Genomic DNA, 24343 nt, shown 5'->3' on the forward strand with positions numbered 1-24343 from the left:
GCCATCGCCTCCATCACCTGCGGCGGCCGCATCACCGGGGACAATCCTGGTGCCAGTGGTGCCCCGGTGCCCGGCAGGGCCAGTTGAGCCCTGGGAAGAAGGGTCGGGGGCTGTCAGATGGAGAACGTGCCACTTTATTGGGGTGGGGGACAGCGCACCCGGCAGCGGGCGGCCTCGAGAACTATCCCATGGGTTCAGGGTGGGCTTGGCACCTGCTCGTCCTGCGAGCGGCCAGGCAGCTGGGGTGCAGGGGCACGGGGTGCCCCCAGCCCTGGGAGCAGGGGGCATAAATAGGGGGACGGGGGGGACGTAAAACTGACATAAAATGTCTACACGGCGTAAGTAACAATACTTAGGGGTACAGCTTGGCCCGGGCACCCGTCGAGGTGCCGGGAATCCCCTCTGCTGGCGCGGCAGTGCCAGGGGTCAGGGGCCTGCCAGCAGGCTGCGGCGCAGTGCCTCGGCGCAGCCGGCCAGCTCCATGCGCTCCAGGGCAGCGAGAACGCGGTCAAGTGTGGCGCTGGTCTGCTGGCACCAGCGCTTCAGCATCTCATACTGCTGGTCACGGATGTGTGCCACCTCCAGCTCCACCAGCTCGATCTCCGCCTCCCGCAGCTCCAGCACCCGCATGAACTCCTTCCAGCGCCGCACTGGCACCGCGTCGATGACGGCGTAGAGCTGGCTGCCCTGCAGCAGGGTGCCACGGGGCTCCACAGGGGTGGGGGGCTCCGCCTCGCCGCCCGGCTGTGCCACGCCACCAGGCTGCTCCCGCAGCAGGGCCCGGTGCTCGGGGCTCCACCTTGCTGTGCCCGCGGCATGTGTCACCACCTTGGGGGAGCACAGCCCGGTCCTACACAGGCTGTCGCACCCCTGGGCACTGACTTGCCACCACGGTGCAGCCACAGCCCCGGCCGCAGGGGTGGCTGCCCGTGCCACAGGGACAGGGCTGCCTGCTGAGGCTTCGTGCTGGAGTCGCTTCCTCTTGTGGTAGATGGCGAGGGCTCCCAGGAAGAGGGGCCCGGTGAGCGCCAGCAGGACATACTCCAGCCCTGAGCCTGCAAGGAGGCGTGGGAGCGTCGCGTCAGCCGGCTGGCACGGCATCCCCCATGCCCCCGCCCCAGCTGCGCCGCCCCCGCACCTCGGCCACCACCGCAGACCCGCTGGCACTCCTGGCCGCATGTCTCCGGGGTGCTCCTGCAAGGAGATGGGAGCCGTGGGCGCCGTGCCGCACCATGCCACGGGCCCTACACATGCCCCTGGCCAGGGCACAGGGAGGGTCAGTGCTTACATGTGGCACGGCTGGCACTCGCTGCCCTCGGCATAGAAGTCGGGCTTACAGCTGCCGCAGAGCGTGTCCTGCGCCTCCGAGCCTGGGGAGAGGGTGAGCGTCAGGCCGGGTGGCACAGCTGGCAGCACAGCCGGTGGGACACGGCCGGCAGGACACAGCCGGCAGCACTCACAGGGCCGCTGGATGAGCCGCCCGGCACAGGGCTGGCACTGTCGGCAGACGAAGTCGCTGCAGCGGTCATCAAGGCACTCGCGGAAGTGGCCAGGCTCGCAGCCGCAGGCGACGTTGCGGGTGGCCGAGCAGTTGCTCAGCACGCTCTGGGACGCTGCGGGGGACAGGCGGTGAGCGGCGTGGCACAGCGCCGCGCGGCATGGCACGGCCCGGTTTGGCACACTGCCAGCTCACCATGGCGGTCGCACTCGTAGCAAGCCTGGCACTCGGGGAAGGTGTTGGGCTGGGCGCGGAAGGTGCCAGCGGGACAGTCGGCGCAGACGCTGTCGTTGCCGTGGCTCGAGCAGGCGTTGAACAAGAAGGTCCCTGGGGGGACAGGGGGGTGACGGAGAGGGCGGCCACCCAGGGTGACGCACCCAGTGTGCCGCAGTGTGCTGTGCCGCACTGTGCCGTGCTGGCCAGGTGGCTCTCACCTGCGGGACACCAAGCACAGCACCGGTGAGCCTTCTCAATCCAGTTCATGCCAGCAGGGCAGGGGTGTCTGGTGATGTGCCTCCCCAGGCGGGTGCGCGGCCGCACCAGCACCTGCTGCCCCTGCGGCGTGGTGCAGTCCTGGCACCCCGGGGACTGTGATTCCCTTGCTGCCAGGCACAGTGCTGCCAGGATCACCTGTGGGCAGGGAGAGGACAGGGATGTGGGCAGCCATGGCACTCCGGGAGCCGTGCACCCATGGGGGCAGCCCTCGTGCTGGGCTCCCCACCCTCTCAGCTGCACATGCTGGGCTACTGGAGCTGAGCCTGGCCCAGCGCCACATGGGCACCAGTGCCTGTACTGGGCAGGATGACTGGAGCCGCAGCCTCATGCCCTGGCACAAGTGTGGGGCCTCAGGACCGGGAATGCCCCCCCTTTCCCTGCTGTACCCACACAAGCAGCTCCCTGCTGTTGCTGCAGGGCACACAGGCCGTGGGTGCCACTGTGCCACTCCCGTGCCCGGGGCCCTCCATCGTGAGCAGTGCTGCCAGCCTGGTGGGGGGTGCTGGGCCACCTGCCCTCACCGCGTCAGGGCACTCAGGGTGCCGGTGGTGCCAGTGCTCCTGCCCACGGGATCGCCAGCCCAGGAAGGTGCTGGCAGCCGGGTGCGGGAGGGTTAACGGTGCCGGCGTTGACTTTCCGGGGGTTTATCTGCCTCGAAGAGGAGGCGATTTCCTCCCCGAGAGGAAGCCGGGCGGCTCACGCTCCCCCCGATGCTATCGTGCCGCGTACGTCCCAAACTGGGTCACCGCTCCCCACCCTGGGGCGCCAGGCACTGCACCCGGGGGAGCCCCGCTGCCGGATGGCCCCAGCGGGGGCGGTAAGGGGGTGCCCGCACCAGTACCCTCCGCCCCGGGGAGGGCCGCGGCACCGGCGGTGCGGGCAGGGAGCCAGGGGATTCCTTGTCGGGGGCTGGATTTCCCAGCCGCGATGGCCCCGATTGCAGCAGCTGAATCATTTCTATTAAAACCGCCGCCGCCGGCGGACTGGAAACTGCGCACGGAGCACCGACGGCAGAGCGGGGCAGCCGCTCGGCCCTGGCAGCGAGCGGCACGTCTGACTCACTGCCCAGGCACGACCTTCCCGTGGCGACTCCGCGTGCCCGCCCTGCCTGCCACCACATGGCTGCCCCTCCACCAGCACGTGCAGCAGGTGCCCCCGGGAGCCACTAGCACAGGTGCCGTCCCACTAACGGCTATGTGGTGGGAGAGCCACCGCTTCCTGTGCCGCGCAAGGGCCACCCCTGCCCGTAACGCTGCCCTAGTGCAGCCTCCACTCCCCATGCCAGGACACCCACCCACCCGGTGCCGAGATGGCCCCTAGCAGCTGCCGCCACTGGCAGCCCTGACTTGTGCCCACAGGCTGTTGGCACAGCTGGCACACGGGGGACCGTGCTCTGCCTGCAGCCCCACAGCTCAGCCCATGCTTCCCCCAGCTGCTTCGTGGCTGTGCCTGCAGTTGTCGTGGCCGTGCCAAGCCTGTCATCCCTGTGCCCGCTGTTCCCACGGCCACGCTGCAGGCGCTTTGGCAAGGCAGACCCTGGTCCCAGCTGTTCAGCCGGGGTGGGGGTGGCATTTTTGGCTCCCTTGGCACTGGTCTTACCCCCCACCCCTGCTCCAGACCCTCCGTGTCCACAGGGGCAACCTGCAATGGGTGCCAGCAGCTGCAGGACCCAGGACCCCGGTGCTGCCACACTCACCCAAGCTGCCCCCAGGCAGCAGCGCTTCATCCTTGTGGCCAGAGCGGCTGGGTCATGCCGGGGCGGTGAGGGGACCAGGGCGGTGGGCGCGGAGGGGTGTCGGGGCAGTTCAGTGCCCAGGCAGGGCGCCCCGGCACCCCATCGCCACCGGCAGCGTGTGACGCGTGGTGAAGTGAGCGCCCGCCCTCCCCACGCCAGCTTTTACGCTCGCCTGTGGCAGGAGGAAATGCTTTTTTGGAAATGAGTCCAAGGGGTGCGAAATGACATAACGGGAGTGCCAGGCGTGGGAGGGACCTGCACCGCCTCGCCGCAGGCCACCGCCCTCCTGGTCCTGCTGGCACAGATGCACCGTGGCCAGAGGGACTGGGGAGCACAGGGAGAAGCACTGACCCCCCCCACTCCCCAGGGCTCCATCCCCACCCCAAGCCCCAGGGCACGAGGATGGAGCTGTCGCAGTCTCGCCACGGTGTCTGCCCTGGCAAGGCTCCCTTCGCTGTGCTGCGTGCCCACCCTCGCGCTGCCCACCGTTGCGTGCTGCCGCGGCAGAAGGAGAGGCGAGGCGGGTGCGAGTGTGCACCAGCGGGGTTTATTGCTTGGCCGGGACGCGGAGCACAGCCCGGCACGGGATGGCAGCCAGTGCTCCGGCCACTGCCACGTCCCCCGGCGGCTCTCATGCTCCAGCCCCAGGCACTGCTGGCCCCTGCAGCCCATCCTACCCCACCCCATGGGGCAAACCCTGTCCAGCCCGACCCCTGGGCACCATCTGCCCCAGCCTGGCACCATGCAATTCTGCAACCCACCCCAGCCTCCTGCCCGCGCTGCCTGCAGCACCCTGCCGCTGGTGCCGCGCCCCTCTCACCACCTTCCCCGCTCACCACCACCAACGTCACCATCCCTTCCTCACTCACTGGAGCTGCCCCGTGGTCCCCGCAGCCCCCTGGCCACCTGCCCAACGCACTGTAGGATGGCTGTGCCCCAACCGACAACCCTCGTCTCCGCAGACAAGGGTTTGGCATGAGCCACGTCTACATCCACCTCTGCTCTGGGGAGAAGCAGGCAGCCCCATGCCACATCCTCGCCAAGGGCACCGGCCCGCAACCCCAACCCCACCAGCGCGGCCTCCCAGCGCCCACTCTGCCTGGCCCCGGCATTACGCTACGGTTAGAAGCAGGAGCGGCTCCTTGGTGCGGCCACGCGTCCATCCTTACTGCCGCGGCAGCTCTCAGACCTCCCTGCAGGGCACAGAGCGGGGAGAGATGCCCTCAGCGCCGGGCCCCGGCGAGCGGCGTCCGGGAGCACGAGGGCAGGAGAAGCACAAGGGCAGGAGTGGCGCTTACGAGGCGGTCAGCGTGGAGTTGAGCAGCAGCGTGGTCCGGATGCGGTAGAGTTGCGTCAGCGTCAGCTTGCGGTGCTGTGCCGACTGCGGGTCCGAGAGCGTCCGGCGGGCAGCAGGTGGGGGGTCGCGGCTGAGCTCCCCCCTCGGGAGGGACGCCGGGCTCTCTGCCGGCTCCTCCGGCTCTGAGAGCTCAGAGGTGGAGCTGCCGCTGCTGCCGGGGGCGGCTGGCGGGCCGGGGGCTCGGCTAGTCCGGGGGGGACCAGTGTAGAGGTCGGAGAGGCTGCGGCTCTGGCTGCGGGGGGCCGGGGGGCCAGGGGGGCAGCAGCTGGGGCAGGCTGGCCTCCGACTTGGACTTGAGCACCCTGGCTGGGCAGGGCAGGAGCTGCACGGGCGTCCGGCGGCGCAGCCGGGGCGAGGGGGGCCGCGGGGCTGGGGGGGGCTCCTGCCCCTCCTCAGCTGCCCCCTCCGGCTGCCGCCCGAAGTCCCGCAGGGAGGCGGGGGGAGAGCGTGCCGTAGGCGCTGTCGATGGAGGACGAGCGGCAGCTGCCGGCCGGGGCAACCACACCGTGGGGCAGGGGCACGGGCAGGGTGCCCATGGGCAGCGCCTGGGTAGGGGTCTCGGCAGAGGTGGGGGTGTCGGCAGAGGTGCCGGTGTCGATGGAGGAGCCGTCCGACGTTGAGCCGAAGGGCCCCGCATCCCAGTCCGGCGAGGAGAGCTCGTCGCCGCCATCTTCCACCACCACAGCGAGGGTCTCGGTGGAGCCGTCGGAGGGGCTGTGGGGGCAGCGGGGTGAGGGGGGGCTGCGCCAGCCCAGGGCTGAGTGGGGCCCCCCCCCCTGCTCCGTACCGCCGCTGCGAGTCGGGGCTGGCGCTGCTGCGGCTCAGCACGGTGGGCGAGCTGGCAGCCGAGGTGCCGCTCTCGCCGTCCTCCTCCTCCAGGCACCGGTGCTGCCGCAGCTGCTGCAGCTGGTTCTGGGGAGGGGGAGGCATCGGGGAGGTGTGGGAGAGGCCCAGAATGCCCGCGGGACCCCCGCCCACCCCCCTGCCCCTCACCTGGGCGTTGCGCACCGCCTCGACCCAGCTGCGGCACAGCGACTGCCCGCCCGCCTGGAAGGTGTAGGCGGCCACGGCGCTGCCCAGCTCATTCAGGTAGATGAGGAGGAAGGAGCCTGTGGGCAGTGGCCGTCAGTAGTGCCCAGGACCCCCCTGTGCCCCCCGGCCCCCTGTGCCGCTCACCCGGGTCCCTGAGCTCGCGGCAGACGACCTTGTCCATCAGCAGGGGCTGCCGCACCACCTTGGTGCGCTCGGCCCTCTTGAGGGGTTTGGTGATGAGGAAGAGGTCAGTGAAGAGGAAGCAGTAGACATCCATCTGGGGCGAGAGCGGGGCCGTGGGCACCAGCCGAGGTGGCGTGCGGGCAGGGGCTCCCCACCCCCCGCGCTCCTCACCCCCCGCGCTCCTCACCTTGCTGTCTTTACCTTCCCGCATCCGCAGGCTGCCCTCGAGGAGCAGCTGCCGCGTGTCCTCCGGGGAGGTGCCAGGGATGGGCGCTGTCAGGTCCAGCCGCAGGAACTCCTTCAGCAGCTGCCGGGAGCCCCTGGCATCAGTGCTGGGCACGGCACGGGGTGGCAAGGTGTGGCATATGGTGCATGGGTAGCGTGGCACGGGGTAGCATAGCATGGGTTGGCTTTGCTTGGCATGACATGACAGGGGGTGGCATAGCACGGTATGGCATAGGGCGGTACGTCACGGCACAAGGTAGCATGGCATAGGGTAGCATCGGGTGGCATGGCATGGCATGGCAAGACATAGGGCAGCACATCATGGCAGCTCCGCCAAGCCCAGCCTACCTTATCTACCTCGTCCGTGCTGCCCTCCACCACCTCGTAGGCGTCGATGCGGCTGAGGATGGCAGCCAGGCGCTGCCGCTCCTGCCGCTGGCGCATCCGCGAGTTGACGTGGTTGATGAAGCGCTCCACCGAGCCAATCTGTGGCCGGGGCAGTGGGTGCGAGGGGCCAAGGGTGACCACCTCGCCTCACATCCCGCCAGCCCATGCCCCTGGCTCCTTACCATGGTGGTGACGGCGTCACGGGCACGCGGGTCGTCCGTCTTCTTCAGCACGGACTTGAGGAGCAGTGGGTACTTGGTGAGGCGCTGGTGGGGCTTCACCAGCATGTCGCTCAGCTTCAGGCGGCTGCACTGCTCGTGCTTCTCAGCCCACTGTGGCACCCAGGTGTCAGCCACGCCACCGGCCCTGGCACCGGCCCCAGCACCAGTCCTCTCCCCTTACCGTCACGTAGGCGCGGAAAAGCTCGCTGTCCCGCAGCAGTGCCCGCATGTACTCCATGCAGCCCTCCTCCTCCATGCAGTACCGCACGTAGGGCTTGAAGAGGAGGCCAAACTGGGGGGCGCAGGGGGGTCACCACAGGGTGCGGCACGGGACGGCCCCCCGCCACGGCATGGGGTCCCCACTCACCATCTTGAAGCCGTCGAGGAAGTCGACGGGGTCGAGCAGCGCCCCGGTCCGGCGCGCCTTGGCCAGCACTGGGGCCATGACGCTGTGCCACAGCTCGCGGTGCAGCCGGATGATCTCCCCGATGTTGCTGAAGAGCCGCTCAGCGTCCACCTGCGGGGACGAGGCAGGCGGCTGCACGGGGACGGCACCCTCGTCCTGCCGGCGCGGCTCGACTGAGGTGCTGTCGCCGCCCCCAGGGGTCCTGGCGCCGCAGCCCCCGCGCTCACCTCGCAGAGCAGCCCCGACTCCTGCAGGTTCAGCAGGCAGCAGAGGAAGAGCTGTGGGGACAGAGCGGGAGCCGGTGGGGTGCAGCTGTGGCCCCCGGCCCCCTGCCACGGCGCGGCACAGCGCGGCACGGCTGCTGCCAGCACTCACGTCTGTGATGACTTTGAGCTTGCGGATGTAGGTGGCCTCGGTGTGCAGCAGCTCCCAGATGGCTTCCTGCTGGTGGCACTGCCGGCGCGACAGGGCCTGCCAGGCAGAGCGTCAGCACCGCGCCACCGCCCGCGCCGAGCTGCCACGGTCCCCTGGCCCCTGACCGTACCTCCGCGCCCCGGATGATCTGCTGCCAGCTGTCCTCCAGCACTAGCCCGGCCTCGTCCCCGTCCTCCTCCCAGGAGTCGCGGTCGAAGCGGAGCTGGGGCGGCAGCTTGGGCAGCCCGAAGGTGCCGTAGGCGTGCAGCCGGCCCGCCAGCTGCTCCAGCTTCTCCGTCTCCTGGCCAAAAGCGGGGAGCAGAGTGGCCGGGCAGGGGTCCGGCGGGGACATGCCGTGGACCCTCTTGCCCTGTCCACAGAGCTGCTGGGGCTGGAGCCCCGGGGAGCCCAGCCCAGCCGCCCTGCACTGCCACCAGCAGCTCCCGCACCCCCTCCCTGTGCACGCGTCCCACCTACCCGCCCAAAGGAGCCGGTGCCAGAGCTGGAGCCGAAGAAGCCGCTAAAACGGCTGGCAGCGCGGTTCTTCCAGGTGTCGGTGCCATTGGTGGGCACAGAGCCACCGCCATGGGGGGCTGCCTCGGGGCCCGGGATGCTGCTATCCCCCAGGAACTCCGTCATGTTTTTCCTCCGCCGGCCCGGAGCCTGCAGCAGGGACAGCCGGTGCCCCCTGGGTCAGCACCCAGCACCGTGTGCCTGGTGCAGCCGTGCCACCGTCACGGGGACAGCGGCACGGCACAGTGCGGCACTGCAGCAGGGCTGACCACAAGCACCCGTGGGATGGACAGACACCCAGCTGGCACCTCGGGGCTGCGGGGTGCCCCTGGCCATGCTCCCCTGCCCACACTGACCTGCCTACCTGCATCCCACGGCCCCAGGTGCTGCCCAGCTGAGCCCGGCCAGTCACGGACAAGTGGCCCCGGTGGCACAGGGGCTCAGGGCATCCCGTGGGGTGCAGCACCCCAGCCAAGCTGCCTGCCCAGGCACACTCCCAGCTCGGACGGCAGAGCCAGCGCTGGGCAGGCTGTGGCCGGGCTCCTCCGAAACAAAAGGAGGTGGGGCCAGCGCCGAAAACCCAATTTCCCTCCTCACCAGAGAAGCTGACCGGAGCCCAACAATCCTCCAGCGGAGATCAAAGGCCGCCGGCCGGCCACAGGAGCTGGGTCACGGCCAAGCGGCTCCTGCTGGCCCAGCCACTGCTGCACCAGCTGCCTCCCCGCGTATCCCCAGGCCATGCCGGGACGCGGCTCCTACCATCTCCTTGCCCCGGCACAAAGGGCAGCAGGGCCAAGGCTCCCCGCCTGCCACTGAGTCACGGCACGTGGCAAGCTGCTGCCACTGCACAGCCCCGTGCCCTGCAATGTCCTCGGCCCCAGGTGGGGAGGGGCGCCGCGGGCCCCGTCCCCATTGCTCACAGTGCCACCACGTCCCCAGGCGCCCTGGTGCAGCTCGGCTCCTGCCTGCCCCCAGGAAGGCAGTCGGGACCGAGACCCCCACGGGGGCGGCTGGGTGCCCACTGGCCCCCATCCCTCCGGGACCGTGCCAGTCCCACAGCCAGGTGTCGTAGCACTGGGCACAGGCGGCCACCAGCCCTAGCCACGTGGCCAGCTTGCCACCTTTGAGGGCCACCGGTGTGGGGCTGAGCACCGCGTCCCCCTTGCCAGCCCCTCCGGAGCTGCTCCCCCTGAGCGCTGAGCGCGGCAGCCAGTCCAGCCCCATGCCTTATCTGGGGCCAGGGACACGGGCAGGACCAAGCTGTGCTCAGCAGCTGCCAGGCACTGCAGCGAGACCAGGGCCAGCGCCAGGGTGAGCCTTGGAGCCGGAGTGGCACCAACAGGGCCCCTGGGGATCCTGTTTGCATTTGCACTGGTGCCAGCCCGTACACCAGTGCCATTGGCTGAGCTGTCACACCTGGCACAGGGTGCTGCCTAGGCATCGCCACCATGGCACAGCTAGCATAGCACAGCCAGGAGCTGGACTGGCTCGGTGACTCCACACCATACAAGGCCATCCCGGAGACACTGTGCCACTGCCCCGTGTCCCCAGCTTCCTAGCAAGGACAGCTACAGGGGGACTCCACACCGCGCCACCCCCTCCCCAGCTTACCCCAGGGCTGGCACCATCACTCACCAGGCTGTCGGTGCCCTCCCGGTATCCTGGCTCCGGCGCTGGCCCGAGGAGTGTGGCGGTGCTGGCAGGGTGCAGGATAGGCAGGCTGGCCGACCTGGCATCCCGCACCGCCTGCTCCACCTTCAGCTCGTCCCCAGGCTTGGCTGCGGGAACACGGGGCAGTCAGAGCCTCCCGGGAGCGCGGGGTGGCTGAGCCTCCCCCTGGGCCCCCACCGCACCTTTCACCCGCAAGTAGTGCCCCCCGAAGCGGTACGCCTCAAACTGGAGGGACAGTGGCGTGTGGGACTGGTCCAGGTAGACGTCCACCCTGCCCGGCTCGATCGCTTTCCTCTCGAAGACCGGCAGCAGCACCTCCCTGCGGGGACACGCACCCCACGTCCATCTCTGTGCCCGTCCCTGCGCCCCCGCGCCCGTCCCTGGCACGCTCACCCCAAGGACTTCTTCTTCGCTGCCGGCACGATCTCTGCCTCGATGTCAACGCTGAGGTCGAACTTCAGGGTGAAGCACTCCTTGCTGGGGTCCTGGGGGGAGGCGGCAGCCGCTTGCCCAGGGGTCCCTCTTGCCCTCCGGGGCCACGCCGTGGCCCCGCCGCGCGCCCCGGGGAGGGGTTGGTGCCTTACGTCCGTGTGCCTGCGCCGAGCCTTCTTCTTGGGCAGCTTCAGCGCCGAGCTCCTCCGCTCCCTGCGGCACAGGGTGGGCAGGGTGACGGGGACGCCGCGGGCTGGGGACATGGGGGACATGCATGGGGCTGGGAGCTCACCCTCTGCCATCCACCGCTCCCTCCTCCTCCTCCTCCACATCGGAGATGGAGCTGGTGCGCGGGGGGCACGAGCGTGTCGACATGTTGCGGGCCAGGATGGAGCCTGCAAACGAGCACCGAGCTGGGCTGCGCTGGACCTCCAGCCCCACGCTGGCTCCGGTAGCATCCCGTTCCCAACCCCCGGCACACCAGCACCGAGCTCCTGCCACCGCCGAGCCGCCAGGAGCAGTGGTGCTGGCCGTGTCCAGCCTGGCTCACCTGGTGGGGGCAGGTCAAAGCGGATGTGGCTGTCAAAGTGCATGGTGCCATGGAGGTGCCCGTCGCAGAGCTCACACAAGCTGAGGGGGCCGCTGTGGTTCAGCTGCCGGCACTCCGCGTGGTGGCATACCTGCAGGCACGCGTGTCAGCCTGGCACGGGATGACTGGGGGCTGCTGGCCACGGTGTGCCAGTGAGAGGGACGGGCAGCACCAGGAGCAGTGGGGAATCCCCTTCCCGTGCCAAACTGGTGCTGGTGTACTGCTCGTGGGCAACATCGAGGCCAGAGCAGGTAGAGGGAAAGCAGAGTGAGAAGGACACGTGCCCGAGGAACGTTCTGCACTGCAGAGTCCCCTCCCCGCTCTGCTGCACGTGCCTGGGCACAGACGGGGAGCTGGGGCACAGCCACCTGTGCCCACGCCACCCACACCTCGCCGGGCGCTGGGGAGGCTGTGCTCCCGCACCACAGCCCCTTCGTGCTGGTGAGCGCAGCGCCCGCGCAGCGGGACGGAGGAAGCGAGTGTCTGCAGCGAAACAATGCTCCAAGCCGGCGCGTTTCCTCCGATTGTGCACCGGCCGCGGCCGCGGCCCCGGCCCCACCGGGCATTCACAGCGAGTTATTTTTAACCCCCCGGCTGGGCCCCCGGTGCAGCGCACAGCCTCTGACTGGCACCCGCCTTGCCAGGGCTCCAGCTGGCCCGTGAACCCTGCCGCACCACCGGCACGTCCCCGTCCCTGTCCCCGCAGAGGACCCCCACGGCCGCCCCACACGCAGAGGGGTGCGAGGAGCTGCCGAGGGGTGAGCCCTGCCCGGGCTTGCCGGCAGCGCTCTGTGCTGCTGCGGGGAGGGAAGCGCCCCTGCGGCTCCCGCCACCCCCGCTTCCTGCCCTCCTTCCTCCCGGCACTGCTGAGGTCAGAGCTGACGTGCTCCCACCACCCGCGCAATCCCCGCGGGGCCGCCAGCCCTTCCGCGGCACCCACTGCTGTCCTGCCCCAGGCCGAGGCAGCCCCAGCCCTGCCCAGGATGCCCCGTGGCCCTGGCCCCGGCCCTCCTCTTCTCCCACCGTGAGTCCCAGCCCAACACCGTTGTGGCCATCGTGGCACCTGAGACGGAGAGCACGGCCACAGGCTCCAGGCAGCAACCGCAGCCAGTGCTCGCTCAGTGGGCACCTCTGGGACCCTTGGCAGGGCTCCCTGCCCACCCTGTACCAGCAGCTCAGCCCCAAGCTCGTCCCCGCAGCAGAGCCCAGGCAAGATGCCCAAACCCGTCTGCCCACCCCAGGGATCGGCTCCTGGCCCCAGCGCCCTCCTGACACGTGGCGGTTTCACCCTCAGCAGCTGCCCCACGAAGTGAGAGGGGACACGATGCAGCTCCGTGCCATGGCAGGACGAGCCTCCCACCTGGCCAGGACCCCCTGCCCCACGCTACCTCCTGGGTGCTGTCGGGGGTCTCTGGTGACAGCAGCAGGGCAGCCTGGTGGGTTCCTCCCGGTGCACCCGGCTGCGCCCTGGGGCAGCTGCAGCCCAGCGCCACGTGTGTCCCTGCTGGCACCCGCCCTGCCACCCCAGCCGTGCAAACAAAGCGCGGCGGCACACCTCCCGGTGCAGCCGGGCTGCCGTCCTACCTGCCATGCCACAAAGACACCACCCGCGTCCCAGCGTGGGAGCCCCAGGGACTCACCGGGAGCCAGTGCGCAGAACCAGCCAGCTCTGCGTCCGGCTGGTCGGTGGGAGAGAAGGGACCCCAAATCCACTCTGGTGTCACGTTAGCAAGTGAGGGGACAGATGGGCCAGAGCGGATTAGCCCAGATCACACCAGTTACGGGAAACTGGCAAGCCGCCACCACCGCACCACTAAACGCTGGCAGGACCACGACACCACCAGGGAACGCGCGCCCAGCGTGGGCTGGGGGCACATAGCTGATGGGGGCTGCTGGCTATGCCAGGGGGGCTTTGGGGAGCCACAGATCGGGCAGAGCCGCCCGCTGCCCCTTCTCACCCATGAGACCGACGCCAGGCACCGGCAGAGGGCAGCTGCCCAGTGCTGCCCACCACCCTGCAGGACCCACCTTGGCCGCCCTTCTCTCGTCGGTGCAGTCAGGGTTCTGGCAGCGCAGCACCGTCTCCTCTGGCGGGCACGGCTCGGCTGCGGGAGAGAGAGAGAAGCAGTGCTGGGGTGCTGCGGTGAGCCCCCTCCCCGGCCCCCTCTCAGCCCTGCTCGTGCAGGGGTGCTGCGCCGAGGCTCCGGCACTGCAAACCACCCAGGGGGTGAGACCCCGTGCCCGAGGGCCACCGCTGCATCCCCACTGGGAAAAGGCACCGTGCATCCCGCAGCATCAGGATCTGGCACCCCAAGCTGCAGGATGAGGGCACAGACCTGCCCCAGCTCCCCGGGGCCGGCGCGGAGCGGGGCTGCTGCAGGAACGCCAAGTCTGCCGCTTGCCGGCCCCCAAAGGGGCTTAGGAGCCACTTTAAGCTTTGACAGTTAAATCGGCCTTGGGGACAAATCCTATTTCGAGGCTTTTGTGATGTGTCGGGTCTAATCGCGTAAAAATAACAGACTCCCGGTGGCTTGCGGCAAGCGAGCGGCAAGAACACGCACCGGCATGGCAGCCCTGCCGCGGGGCAGGGACGCTCCGATGGGAAGCTGCCCTGCTGGGCACAGAGCCAGCACAGGGAATGTGGAGAGGCCGGCCGGCACGGCCGCACCGGCCCCAGCAGCGGGACAGCTGGCACAGGAGCTTCCCCCACCATGCTGCTCCCCTCCCGTATCCCTCCTGCCAACAAAAACAGCGCCCGCACCGGCCCAAGCAGGACCACGGCCAGGGCCGGGGTTAGACTCAGGCTGCAGCAAAAACTGTCTTTTGGGGCAGCGCTGGAAGAGCTGCTGCTTCTGCCCGGAGAAGACGATGCAATCCGGAGTGGCGCTGGCTGCCCCAGCTCCCGGCCCGGCAGCGATGCCGGGCACCGGTAGGGGCTGCGGTGGGTGCCGCCGGACGACGGCGCAGGAGCAGCTGGCCAGGGCCTGGCTCGCCATCCCTGGGAGAGGGCTGGGAGCCGGGGCTGCCGCGCTGCCCCCGCGGCGGAGGACAATGAGGGCTCTGTCCCCGCGGCCGCCCCGCAGCGCCCGCCGGCTGCGCCGGCCCCCCGCCCCCCGCCGCTGCCGTTTCACTTGACCTATCGGGAATAATAACGGAAACAAATAAGAAATTCTTTCACGCACCCAAGGGAAAGTTTTCCAAACTCACCGAAAACTCGAGGCAGCCAGAGCGGCCAGTGGCGTCGGGGACCAGCCGCACGCCGCAGCCACTGGCACAGCCAAAGCCGCACGGCTTTTCCCAAGCGCTGACCCCGGCAGTGGGTCACGCGCGCTCTAGGGCCTTACACGTGCCAGGTGGGAGCTCCTCGGCGCGGGGCGCGCAGAGGGACCCCCGGTTTCTGGTGGAGGCAGGAGGGTGTCCGGGTCCCCACCAGACACGTCGGGGGCCAGAGGAGGGATCCTGTCCCCCACCAGCTCCTCTCCCCAGCCAGCCGCCTCCTCCCGCTGCTGCCGGCTGCGTTATCCCGCCCAGCGCTCCCGGTGACGGCAAACGAGTTTGAAACCGGACCGTGCATGCACCAGCGCGCGCCACGGCAGCTGGCTGCTTCCAACACCGTCTGAGCTGGGAGGGAGCGCTGCCAGAGGCACGGGGTGGTTTACTTGGTGCTCCCCAGCTGCACCTGCAGCATCCGCATCGTGTTCCCCGGCGCGTTCCCGCTGCGGCCAGAGCTTCTCCCAGCCCCTTGCCCTCGTTGCCAGAGCTGGAGGTTTCTGGCCAAGCAATGCTGCCTGCAGCCTGCAGGTCCCCCGCACACCCCCAGCCACCTACCCCCAAGCTCCTCGCTGATGTCCAGGCTGGAGCTCCAGGAGAAGCGCTCCACTGCCCCGTACTCCAGCCCGGCCAGCCCGGCAGGCAAAGCCTCCAGCTCATAGGCGCCCCGCTTCCTCCAGTACAGAAACATCCTGGGGTCGCAGCCGGGGCCCCCCGGAGCCGTGCCGACCCCACTGGGGCCACTGGTAGGACTAGCCGGTGGAGCCTGGCTCCAGTTTTAAGAGCAGGTCCCGGTCTCCGGACAAGCGGCGCATTCACACCGGCAGCCGGGAGCCGCGGGGCGGCAGAGGGTGCCGCTGGAGGCTGCCCAGCGCCCGCGCGGGGGGCACACAAAGGGCCTTTCTTCAGCCTCCTACAGACATTGCACAAATTTCACTTTCCGCCGTCTATGAAAGACATTCGGCTGCGGAGACAAGACGCGCTTGTGATTAAAATAATCGGCATGAAGAGGGGGCTGTGCGGCGGCTCTGCCGTCGGACGGGCTTTGGGGGGGCAGGAATGCGCCGCCTCGAGCGCCGGCTGCGCCCCTGCACCCGTGGGCACGCCGAGGGCCCCAGCCCACGCGGGGAAAGCCAAGGTTCTTCAGGGGGTTTTTCCCCCCTGCTAATTCCGAGTAAAAGGGAAAGCACCAGATAGGGCTTAAAACCTGCAACGGCAGCAAAGGGCAGCGCTGCTGTCCCGCCTCAGGAAACTCTCCCTGCAACGGGGGGAAAAGCAAAACTCCCCCTGAAACGGGGGGAAAAGCAAAACACGGCACGGGCCGCTCTGCCGGGCTTAGACCATCCCGGCCCCCAAACCCATCGGCATCAACAGCATCTTCTCCCAAAGGCACCACACCCCCCCCACAGTTCTACGTGCCCTTTGCCAGAAATCAAAAGTAAAAAGAAAAAATCATTGCTGCAAAGGTGAGAGATGCCAACCTATTACAAAACCCACGTCCTGGCGTTTTAAGCACCAAATAACTGATTTCCTACCGATCACGGCACCGAGTGCCCCCACCCTCGCTGGCAGGACGCTGCGCCAAGGCTCACGCTCCGAAGCCCCCGGCCACCCAGTTGCCGCTCTCCCCCTCAGGGCAGACCCACGGCAAGTGCCAGGAGCCAGTGTGGTCCCCCCATCCGAGGCTGCAGCATTCACCTCCAGGCCCTGGCAGGCACCGGCAGCTCAGTGTTACCCCCCGGCCCCGAAAGGTCTGAATCCAGACACCTGAGGCTCAGCATAGGTACATGGGTGCACCCGCTCCGAGGGGGAGACCCCCAGCCCAGCTGGCGCAGGGTCTGTCCCCCTCCGCTGGGCCAGGCGGGTGCTGGGGCCAGCGACAGCGCCGAGGGGGTGCTCAGCGCCAAGGGTTTCACTGCTCACCATTCTCGGTGCCGTTCCCACCTGCTCCCCCATGCCCTCAGCCCCCGCCTCGCCTGGGATTCTCCCCCGGCTGCACGACAGCTCCCATATTTATTTTAGCCACTGTTCAGGCCAGGTTGCCGGCCAAGTCCTTGCCTCCATGCCAGACCCAGCCAGATGGGGACAATTAGGCCAGGATTAGGATAAAGCTTTAACTCTTTAAAGGCAGCGCTGCCGCACGGTCCCTCGCAGCTCCTCTCCTGCCCCGTCCCCCCCAGCAGTTGTCCCGTTTCATCAGTTCATTTACAGGTACGCTTTGGGAGCGCTAGGAAATCCCGCAAAGTGGATAAAAACATTTTTTGCAGATTTTTGCTCATGCCCACAGGAGCTGCCAGATCCTGCACAGAGCGATGCAGGAGAGACCCACCTGGCCCCAGGGGAACAGGACAGGAACCTGCCACAGGGGGCTGCGGACCCCAGGGCCAGACTGTCTCCCTGCTCCAGGACATGGGCAGAGCCGTGCCACATTAGCGGGAACCCTGGTTAGAAGCCAGGTTGTCTTTGCAGTCAAGGATCTGTTAAACGCCCAACGCACCAGTATTACCCATTCCGCAGTGGTTTTCCCAAAAAGGTCCTCAACTCAGCCTGCCGCTCGCTCACCTCTTGCGACTCCCACCAACCTCATCTTCTCTCAGGAGCAAATCGCTGCATCAGTGAAGAGCTGAAAAAAAACAAATAAATAAATAAACAGCCCGTCCCAGTGGGGCAAGAGACAGCAAGGAGAGTCGGGTGCAACCAAGGCCCCGGTGCACCATCCTCCCCGTTGCTCCCAGCTCAGCCTCTGCGCCTGTCCCACCACCTGTTCCGACAGAGCCGGGTGACGCGTTCCAGTGAGACCCAGAGCTCTTCCTAGAGCCGCGCTCACGGCACGGAGCTCAAACCACAGCAGCCGGGTGCGCGGCCAGAGCCGGCCGCCAAGAGGAACGAGCGGCGAGTGGCTGCCTCCCTCCAGCGGCCGCATCCACCGTCACCCAGGAGAGGAGGAGGACTTTCCAACTTGCTCCTTCCTCCCGTCTCCTCGACACGTGGAACAGCCGAAGACACAAGCCAGTCGCAGTGCCCAGGAGCAAACTACTGGCACGAGCTCTTCCCCAAACCGCCAGCAGCCCGGGGTTACAGCTACCGTGAAGTTATGCTCACGCCACCACGGATCGCTCCCCGAAACTCAGAGCTAAGCGGAAGCCAGGCTTCAAACGGAGAACCGCTCCCGATCCACGGCAGCGCTCTCGATAACGACCCCCAGCTTTTATCGGCCGTGTCCGAGTCAACGCAGGCTGAGAAAAAAATTCAAGCCAAACCATCATTTTTCAGATATTTATTACAAATACAAACTGAAAATATAAAACATTATCAAAAACCAGATATGCTGTAGTATCTACACCGACAGCTGCCCAGGGTCTCCAAGAGCTCTGGGAGCACATCTGGCTCCCACCAGTCTCCATATAAAACACATCCCACGGTCCCAGGCCCCAAAGGCTTTAGGCATAATCGCACTCGAACGCGTATTCCCTCCTCTTGAAATGCTTCTTCTTTTTCAGCTTCCCAGACCCCAAGATGCTGTAGTTATAGTCGGATGTGACATAGGGGATCTCTCCCTCGACTCCCTGCTGAAAAGAGTAAAAAAAAAACAGAAAGAACTCCTGTCTTCAACGGAACAGGAAGCACTTTCCTCCACAGACTGACAGAGCTGACTGGTGGAGAGGAGCAAGCTGTCACTGAACAAACCCCACTCTGGTATCTGGAACACTGGAATAATGTTCTCCTCTCCCTCGTTTCTACACGTTCAGGACAATCTCCTCGTGAGATAACCATCTGCAAAGGCCCAGACATCTCTGGGCACGCATAAGCCTCAGAAATAAGAAAACGGAAAACCTGCCAGCCCGCCTAAGCTCTGTCAGCTTCCACCCTCTTCCCGTGCCACTCCTACCTGGCCCACAAGAACACAGTTTGGGATAGCAATGTTTCCAAGGAGCAGACAATTCACTAGTCTCAGGTTCTCTGGAGGCACCGGCGTCAGAATGTGGTAAAGCTTCTTCTCCATCTCAACTCCTCGGACAATTCCTGAAAAACAAGTCCAGTCTTTGCTCCACCCGACCATTTCGGGCTGTGTAATTAGATGCAGCCGAAGCTCTTTTCAGTAAATGACTTTTCTAGAACCACGAGAAGGATTTGAGACATGTCTTGAGAAAAACCTGCCTGGCTGTATCCCACTTCTCCTGTGTCTCAGGACACACACGAACAGCTGACCTCCCAAACTGTTGATCCCTGTTCACTGGCATGTTCCTACAGAAACTCCAGGAGCTCAGTATCAAACTCCAAGTCAGAACTGCAATATTAAATGGAGCTGGAGGAGGAAACTGACAGGAAGCTGAAGGAATTTTGCGCAAGCCAGGTGTTTCAGAACACAAATCCAGAACCAAGTTATTTGTCAAGCTACAAAAGCTATAGAAGAGTGAAACAAGCTACAAAAGGTGCCACTCACGGACATTCCCCACAGCTGTTAGCACAAGTTAACAAAAACCAAGGGACCTGAGGCACAGCTTGTAACAGAAGAGAATACATGATGTTTTTTTTTTAATCTCATCCCACTTTTTCAGCTGTTTTTGAAAGAGCAGGCAATTCTGCCACTCTGCACCCTGTCACAGCACGACAGGTGAGAGCGCAGCTCAAGGCCTCCCGGGCCGGCTCACCGAAGCCGAGGCAATCGCAGACCGGTGTCTGCGTCAGCAAGACCGGCCCGTCGGTCTGGCATCTGACTTCATCGGGTATCCTGCAGAGCCCGACCCAGCTGGCGTTCACTGCATACATGATGTTGGTTGGAGCAACGTCGGTGTGAACAACCCTGAGCGCGACAGCGTTGAAAGGTACCTGAGGGGGTAAAAAAAGAGGGAAAAAAAAAAAACGTATCATCAGCTCAACATCAACTGAGTTTGCGTTCAGAGATAACGCTGTGTACACAAAACCCTGAGAGCTCCCAGCTCGGACAGACGTTATCTCTGTGGCAAACACAACAGTTTCAATGACTGAACACACAGAAAACACGTGTCACACCAACACCTCAACAAAGACCTCACTTCTAGATACACCGAACAAAGTCGTTATCTTTTTGCAGATTGGAGCAGTTTCCCCTCTTCCGAAAAGCGTCTGCAGCACAAGCAGCACTGCCAGTTACTATGACCTGGGCTCTCTGCAACATCTCCGCTCGTTTACCTGATACGGCACCAGACTGTGCAGCGGAAGCACTGTGCCCACGTCGGGAGACTGCAGCTGGCCCAGGTAGCCCAGTATGGACATGTCACGCAGGATGCCACTGTGCACTCGCCTGCAAAAACAACGGCAGCACATCAAGGTGAGGCAGCACGCCCGCGCGCAGCGGCTCACACCCGACACCCCACGAGTGCACCACGCAGTGCTAGCCAGTGTTTCACACGTTTAGCTTTTAAAACTTCCACCACTGAAGAACATGCAGAGCTATGCTTTTGTTATCTCTTAGGGATCGCACGATTTAGGGCATCGTTTGAACTTTAAAAGGCATTAATTAGCAAGGGTGGTGTTTAGCTTATTTATTTTTTTTTTAACAAAGTCTGTTATTAAACAATGGGCAAGGAAACTTCCAATTAGGGAAAAAAGCAGACGTAATATTCCAAGTGGACGAATGCCCAGTGTAAAAGTAAGTAACTGACAGTAGTCACTGGAAGCAGAGTAGGGAGGAACCACTCCCACCCCAACCTGAAAAAAAACAGCCCTTCACAAACCTCCCTCCAAACACCACTACCTCCCCAAACAAAACAGCCACAAAACCCAAACAAACACTATCCAAACATAATCCCCTAGTAAGTACAGCAGTAAGTTCTGACCAATTTGACGGAGCTCTTGAGGCCGCAGCAAAGCAAGAACCTTTGCTGTCAGGACTACACACGATTTTGTTACGCCCACTAACCACCACGTAGCATTAAACCTTCCACTTACGCTTCACCCGCAATCCCTGCTCGAGGGAACTCTGGATGGACATAGAGCAACTTGTACTCAGGAGTCGATGCACCTCCCGCCCCTTCGGAGGACCTCCAGTCATCTGCTCCACTCGTACTCATCTTCTTGCGCTTGGCTTGCTGTTTGTCTCTGGTGTACAGGCCAGGAGTGACATGAACGTACTCCGGGGTGAGTGGAGCCATGGCTTTCCAGTCGTACACATCCATCTGAACGATGTGACTGGGTGACAGCAGTCGAATGATATCCATCAGAAGCAGCAAGCCCTCACCTTTAGAGAGCAGAGAAAACACAACTGCTGCCGCTGCACCAACAGGATGGAACACTGTTATGGAAGACCAGTACTAGCTCGAGGCGGGGTACGCTGCGCTTTCTGGTTCCGGTCCGCCTAGAAAGCGTGGTGGCGTACTGCTACAATTACCACCTCTGCTCCACACCACCTCCTGAGATCAGATTTATCCTGCCTACCTTTCACCCAGCCCATGGTGTTGATGATTAAAGGCACCTCCTTCTTGTAGGAGCTGAACACGTACTTCACGACATCAAGGTATCTTTCTGTGTCCTGCTCACAACTCGTCTGTCCATAATACACCATCTTACGTGGCGTTTGTTGATGAGTGAACGGTGGACCTGAAAAAGCAAGCAGCAAACCTCCAGTGGTTTCAGCAAGTCACATCAAAAAACTCCCATCCCTGCAGCACCTACATGCAATCCCTTCCAAAATAATCCGTCCTCTCCTCACATGCTAACAACCTTTTCTGTCGCTTGCAAGACTCCACGCTAGGAGTTTTGTTTGTTTGGGGTTTTTCCTTGTTTGTTTGTTTCAAATCACTGGTTACACACTTGTGAATTGTAACCCCACAGTTTCTATGACAGGCTATCCAAAAAGTCAATTAGTCTGACCGGACCCTTTTTAGTCAGTGACCCAAATTCACGAGCCCACAAATACCAGCAATTTCTCTGGCTCTAGTGTTTTTATGCTCCTAACAACAGCCCCCAAGCTATGTGAATCCACTTTCTATGCCTCAAGCTAGTTCTATCCATGGCTACTGAAAACTGGGAAAGATTTTCCCAAAGAGACCTTTCCAATCTGAAAGGCTGAAAACACACCTTTGAGATGGCACAGCTTGTACCACCCCCTTATAAACAACTACGTTCTCTCTTTAAAAACAGAAAAAGCAAGAAATAGCAGAAATACCTCCTGTTGCTTACTGAGATTTTCACATGGAGCTTAGATGCCCCCTAGCAAGAAAACTTTTAACAGCCTTTGTTTTATTTTCTATATGCACCTCCGACAGATGTGGCAGCTTCACCTAAAGTACAGCCTCTACTCAGAGAGCACCTTCTGGAAACGAAAGGGGTTTCCAGCAACTGTAGAAAACGTCAAAACACATACCAAGAATGGGCTCCGTTATGGTACTTAAAGATACACATCCAGGCGGTGTGAATTCGGTCTGACCTATGTCACATTCCATGTACTCGACCAAGGGAAGGCTGCAGCGAGAGAAGCCTGTATATTAGCGTCCGCTAAAAAAAAAAACAGGACACGGCCTGGAACACATCAGAAGCACAATCTGGTTTTGTTCCAGGTTGTCAAAATCAAATTCTTGTATACAACCAAAAGGCTTCTATACAAGCCTCTCCTTCCCTTGAGAATCAAGCGAGAACGTTAAAGGCTCACCTACAGTTAAACACTGTAGCACGATAGCTCCGTATCCACCCAGCGCTGAGAGAAGCAGCTAGAACAATAATCGGAGGTGGCACTGATGAGTGCACCGCCTCTCCCACATTAACTGGTCACCCTGAGAGCAGCCGTTTGAGATTTACAGACTTTATAATCTCCAACTTAAGCATGCAGCGCTCAGGAGAGTAAGCTTCTACACTGCTCTCTGCCAAGAATCTTCAAAGACACTAACAGACTATAACTATTGCACGTTTTTAAACGTTGTAACTCCACTTCCTTACTGAACCCTAATTGCTGGTGCCCAATTAGTTCACATACTCCAAGACATCAATTTAGTAGTATCTCAATAGAAATGTCAACTCTTCTGAAAGGAACGCAAGACAAGAATGCCTGTTTTTCTGAATTTTACTTTCTTTTGTTTTTAAAAGATATCCATCTTCCGGTTCTAACTGCTTTCCTGAGAATCTTGGCAGGTAGCATTTTTCCTTCTCCTAAATCCCATGCAGTACTTAAAAACTTACAGACCATGAAAAGACTCACCGATTCAGTAACAGATTGATTAGGTATCTGTTAAACGTCGATTTACCAGTGTTTTTTGGGCCACACACCAGAACCACAGGGACACCTTCATCTTCCGCTGGAAAAACAAACATACGCTGAAAGGGACCAGCGCTGTCAGTTATTCTGATGTGCTCTGTCTACGTAAATTTGTTTTTTTAAAAAAAAAAGCCCGAAAAAACCTACAGACTCTGTGGTCTGATTAGGATATACTTTAATTAAATGGGAAAAAATCCGTTGAAGAGAAGCATGTAGAATACCAGTGTAAAGGGAAAAGGCTCCTGAAGCGAGAAGCAAGCCCTGGCACTACAACTCACGGTATTTTACATGTTGCTGGATAAGCAATGGGGCATGTTTTCTACCTGCTACAAAAGAGAGCAAAGCCAGAGTTTTGACGTCAGACTGGGCAGTGCCCTTGCAGCAGCGAGCTGCCTGTCTGTCAGGAGGGGCACAAACCGGCTCGAGGGGATGCATGAGCTCAAGATTCCCACTACTGCGGAGCGAAACACTGCCCTCACTCAGGGCACACTCTGCCCACTTCAGCTCACGAGAAGCCTCACGAAATTTCCCTTCTTCGGGCTGCTGAAGCCCCTGACGTGCCCGAGCGTGCACCACTCACCACAGCATGCTTGGATCAGCTCCTCCAGAGCCAGGAGCATGCTCTCGGACATCAGCAGCCCGCGGTCAGGGCTGCACTTCACGATGCCAACAGATGCCAGAACTGCATCTTCCGCCGTGAAACTGGATTCTTCCTTTTTCTATGGAAGAGGGAAAACACTCGGAGAGGTGCGCGTAAGGACACGGACAGGCACGCTGAGCAGGGTGGCTGCCCTCGCGCTGCGCCAGGCTTCTCTGGGGAGCTGCAGCACGGGCACCGCCGCCCAGGGCACGGCGGGCACCGCACCGCGCTCGGGGCCTCACCTGCGGCTCGAAGAGCTGCGACAGCGGCGGGTGGCTCAGCAGGAACCGCGTCACCGCCGTGTCCAGGTGCTCCAGCAGCACCACGGCGCACTCGGGCGAGAACCGCGCCATCACCTTCACCCGGGCCTCTGCAACGGCGAGAGAGCGCCGCCCTCAGCCCGCGCCACCGGGCGGCGGCAGCACCGCACGCGAAATGGCGGCCGCCCCGCACCGCGCCGCACGCGAAATGGCGGCCGTCCCGCACCGCGCCGCACGCGAAATGGCGGCCGCGACCGGCGGCTCCCCGCTCCCCCGGCCGGCACTCACGGCGGCGGACGCTGTGCGCCCGCATGGCGGCGCGGGCGGCGGCGCGGAGCTGTCGCAGGTCGGCGGCGGGCGGGCGGTCGGCGGGCAGCGCCTCCAGGGTGAGCGCGCAGTGCGTGGCCGGCGAGAAGACCGGCAGCCCCGGCTGGTGCGAGCCGATGGCGAAGCCCAGGAGGCGGACGGCGCCGTAGAGGCAGCGCAGGCGGCATTTGCCGGTGAAGGTCAGCGCCTGGAAGCGAGAGGGCGGTGAGGCGGCGGAGGGCAGGGGAAGGCGCGGCGGGGCCGGGCGCTGCTCACCTGCCGCGGCGCCAGCAGCAGGACGGCGGCGCCCTCCGCCGCCTCCACGGCCGCCAGCCCCGCCTCGGCCGGCGGCACCGTGCCGGTGCGGGAGACGGAAGCGGCGAGCTCCCTCCATGTCGCCTCCGCCCGGCTGCCGCGGGACGGGCCCCGGCGCGGCCGGCGGGCCGGCGTTGCGCGCCGCGCGGGCATGGCGGCCTCAG

The 24343-nt window shown here is 63.9% G+C and overlaps 3 protein-coding genes across 3 annotated transcripts; all 3 read right to left on the reverse strand.

Annotated features, from left to right (window-relative positions):
- Positions 1 to 426: 426 nt before the first annotated feature.
- On the reverse strand, positions 427 to 3725 carry TNFRSF25 (TNF receptor superfamily member 25). The gene is made up of 7 exons (XM_086625812.1): positions 3690 to 3725; positions 1933 to 2128; positions 1694 to 1825; positions 1461 to 1613; positions 1289 to 1370; positions 1139 to 1194; positions 427 to 1055 (listed from the first exon to the last, which is right to left on the reverse strand). Exons 1-7 carry the CDS (start codon positions 3717 to 3719, stop codon positions 427 to 429), a joined length of 1278 nt encoding a protein of 425 aa, XP_086481938.1. The 5' UTR covers positions 3720 to 3725.
- Positions 3726 to 5022: 1297 nt separating this feature from the next.
- On the reverse strand, positions 5023 to 11162 carry PLEKHG5 (pleckstrin homology and RhoGEF domain containing G5). The gene is given in 20 exon segments (XM_086625780.1): positions 5023 to 5325; positions 5327 to 5524; positions 5526 to 5799; positions 5873 to 6194; positions 6262 to 6394; positions 6488 to 6607; positions 6874 to 7011; positions 7095 to 7244; positions 7315 to 7425; positions 7501 to 7650; positions 7767 to 7817; positions 7915 to 8010; positions 8084 to 8254; positions 8431 to 8616; positions 10102 to 10244; positions 10320 to 10456; positions 10531 to 10622; positions 10722 to 10782; positions 10862 to 10964; positions 11120 to 11162. Coding segments are annotated over 20 exon segments (2982 nt in total).
- Positions 11163 to 17690: 6528 nt separating this feature from the next.
- On the reverse strand, positions 17691 to 24332 carry NOL9 (nucleolar protein 9). The gene is made up of 12 exons (XM_086625783.1): positions 24141 to 24332; positions 23847 to 24072; positions 23541 to 23668; positions 23239 to 23377; positions 22602 to 22698; positions 21774 to 21871; positions 20846 to 21007; positions 20360 to 20648; positions 19601 to 19712; positions 19081 to 19258; positions 18318 to 18451; positions 17691 to 17997 (listed from the first exon to the last, which is right to left on the reverse strand). Exons 1-12 carry the CDS (start codon positions 24330 to 24332, stop codon positions 17869 to 17871), a joined length of 1884 nt encoding a protein of 627 aa, XP_086481909.1. The 3' UTR covers positions 17691 to 17868.
- Positions 24333 to 24343: the final 11 nt, after the last annotated feature.

Source organism: Tauraco erythrolophus, chromosome 23 (assembly GCF_009769465.1).
Source record: "Tauraco erythrolophus isolate bTauEry1 chromosome 23, bTauEry1.pri, whole genome shotgun sequence".
NCBI classification, from domain to species: domain Eukaryota; kingdom Metazoa; phylum Chordata; class Aves; order Musophagiformes; family Musophagidae; genus Tauraco; species Tauraco erythrolophus.

Bases quoted from the DNA above. Each gene is read 5' to 3' on its own strand.
- NOL9 (XM_086625783.1), bottom strand. From the start codon at position 24,332: ATGCCCGCGCGGCGCGCAACGCCGGCCCGCCGGCCGCGCCGGGGCCCG. The intron at 24,073-24,140 runs GTGAGCAGCGCC...TCTCGCTTCCAG, and splicing joins TGCTGCTGGCGCCGCGGCAG to GCGCTGACCTTCACCGGCAA. The intron at 17,998-18,317 runs GTAGGAGTGGCA...TACTCTTTTCAG, and splicing joins ACTGTGTTCTTGTGGGCCAG to CAGGGAGTCGAGGGAGAGAT.
- TNFRSF25 (XM_086625812.1), bottom strand. From the start codon at position 3,719: ATGAAGCGCTGCTGCCTGGGGGCAGCTTGG. The intron at 1,614-1,693 runs GTGAGCTGGCAG...TGTCCCCCGCAG, and splicing joins CTACGAGTGCGACCGCCATG to CGTCCCAGAGCGTGCTGAGC. The intron at 1,056-1,138 runs GTGCGGGGGCGG...GCCTCCTTGCAG, and splicing joins GGTCTGCGGTGGTGGCCGAG to GCTCAGGGCTGGAGTATGTC.